Source organism: Suricata suricatta, chromosome 1, assembly GCF_006229205.1.
Source record: "Suricata suricatta isolate VVHF042 chromosome 1, meerkat_22Aug2017_6uvM2_HiC, whole genome shotgun sequence".
In the NCBI taxonomy this organism is placed as follows: domain Eukaryota; kingdom Metazoa; phylum Chordata; class Mammalia; order Carnivora; family Herpestidae; genus Suricata; species Suricata suricatta.
In genome coordinates, this window is record NC_043700.1 from 106,923,522 (window position 1) to 106,925,419 (window position 1,898).

Here is a 1,898-nt window from a genome sequence, read left to right on the forward strand (position 1 = left end):
GTGCATGTGCGTTGTCGAGGATTAGAGACCAGTTTGGCTGAATGTACTTTTATTAAGAAAAGAGCTAGAAATTCCCAGGATTTGGCTGGTGTGGTGTGTTACACACAGGATGCAGGTTAGTAGAGTACTTGCCTGAAACCTCAAAACTTCCTTCAAAACTGTCTATTCCATATCATGTCTGTAGTAAACAGAGGATGGATACTCAGTTGTAGCAATAGAGGCAAAATCATTTTGGGGGCTTTAGAGCCTAAACTGGTGCTTTTCCTGTAATGTACCTTTTTGTATTCAGATATCCTATATGGGAAGCAAAATTGCCTGGCTCCTCTTTGCTTCCTAAAACATCTGGATTAAAGTCAACATAAAAAACCTAAGTAACTCAAACATCAGAAGAAACCTCAACATCTTCTTTGAGAGGTCCAGCCTACACACTTCAAAATGACTTTAAAATATTTAAGTGACCACGTCTATGCCTCCATATCAAGGCAGTCACTGCCACTTTTCTCCTCCATCCTGACATTGGAATCTTTTAGTCATATATGTGGTTTAAAGAATAAAGACTTTTTTGGTGCTAAAAAAAAAAAAAAAAAGCACATGACAATGGAAATGGCACTGTCCCAGCAAGTCACAGGACGGAAGCGGGGACTCATGGAGCAGCGTTAGGGGAATGGGTGAGCACCAGGGCTTGCTGATGTCAGCGAGGGCTCCCAGTCCCTGAGCCTCCTCCCCCAGAGCCGGCGAGTACAGACCTCCACAGTAAATACTGGTTTTCAGAGATAAGGAAAGGGCCTCCATTAACCAGCTCCGACGTTTATTTTCCTTATTTACCACATATATATTATGTTGATGCTACCAATACATTTTATATCTTTTTTATTTGATGCCTGACTTTATCTTAAAGTCCTCATTATTCCAAATGTGATAAAGATGTCACCTGCAACTCCACAAATAAGTTTTACAAAGATCATTCCTAATTTACAGTTTCTTCAACAAACAACTCCTTTCTTTGTGTGAATGGGAAATATATTCCTCAAAAGAAAACCTGTAATGGCGTCAATGACTGTGGAGACCAAAGTGATGAGCTGTGCTGTAAAGGTAGTAGGAGAAACTTTACCTTTGCATTTAAGATTCTATCCCATTCGATATTAAGTATGAAAAATAAAAATAAAAACCTCTTCTATTTATCTTTGCATAGAATGCCGAGGCAAAAGTTTCCTTTGTAAATCCGGTGTTTGTATTCCAAACAAGTATAAGTGCAATGGTGAGGTGGACTGCATTACAGGAGAAGATGAAATTGGTTGTAAAGGTAATTGAAAGTTTTGTGGTTACATTTTTCCAGTATTTGATCCAGGGATTCTGTAACTTCCTTTTAGGTAAATTATAGTCTTAAGTGAATATAGGCAAGTGTTAGCAGTAAGAGTACTACTGGAAGTGGGCATTTGAAGAACTGTCGAGTGTTCGTCTCTCATATTTTCATTTATTAAATATTTATTTGTTACTTCAGAACTTTTTATCAAAAAGTTCCCACATAACAAAAATAGACAGATTATTAGAATGAACCAAAATGTGCCTATCTCTCAGCTTCAATAATGATCAGTATTTTGCCAGTCTTATTCAGCTTGTTTGAGTATTTTAAAGCATAATTGAGATATACATCTCTAATGATACACTTCATACATACATACATATGTTCTTATTAGTACACTTAAAAATAATAACATCCTAACACTGCTTAATAACAGTCCATGTTCACATTTTCCCAACTGTCTCAAAAACGCCTTTTAGAACAATGTTTTTGAATCAGGGTCCAAAAGAATCTAACATTGTATTTGATTATTAAGTTTTTAAAGTCTCTTTTATTCTTTTTTTTAAAGTTATAAGTTCCTCAGTAGTTTTTTTTT

The 1,898-nt window shown here is 36.1% G+C and overlaps 1 protein-coding gene across 3 annotated transcripts in view; it reads left to right on the forward strand.

The window, feature by feature from the left end:
- The window catches only part of CFI (complement factor I), a 71,730-nt gene that overhangs the window by 46,980 nt on the left and 22,852 nt on the right, over positions 1 to 1,898 (forward strand). For 2 of the 3 annotated variants that reach the window (XM_029942002.1, XM_029942013.1), the window contains exons 6-8: positions 20 to 115; positions 979 to 1,092; positions 1,193 to 1,303. In XM_029942002.1, the coding sequence (XP_029797862.1) occupies positions 20 to 115; positions 979 to 1,092; positions 1,193 to 1,303 (321 nt within the window). The remainder of the gene's footprint in view (positions 1 to 19; positions 116 to 978; positions 1,093 to 1,192; positions 1,304 to 1,898) is intronic. The other variant, XM_029942009.1, reaches the window with a different exon arrangement.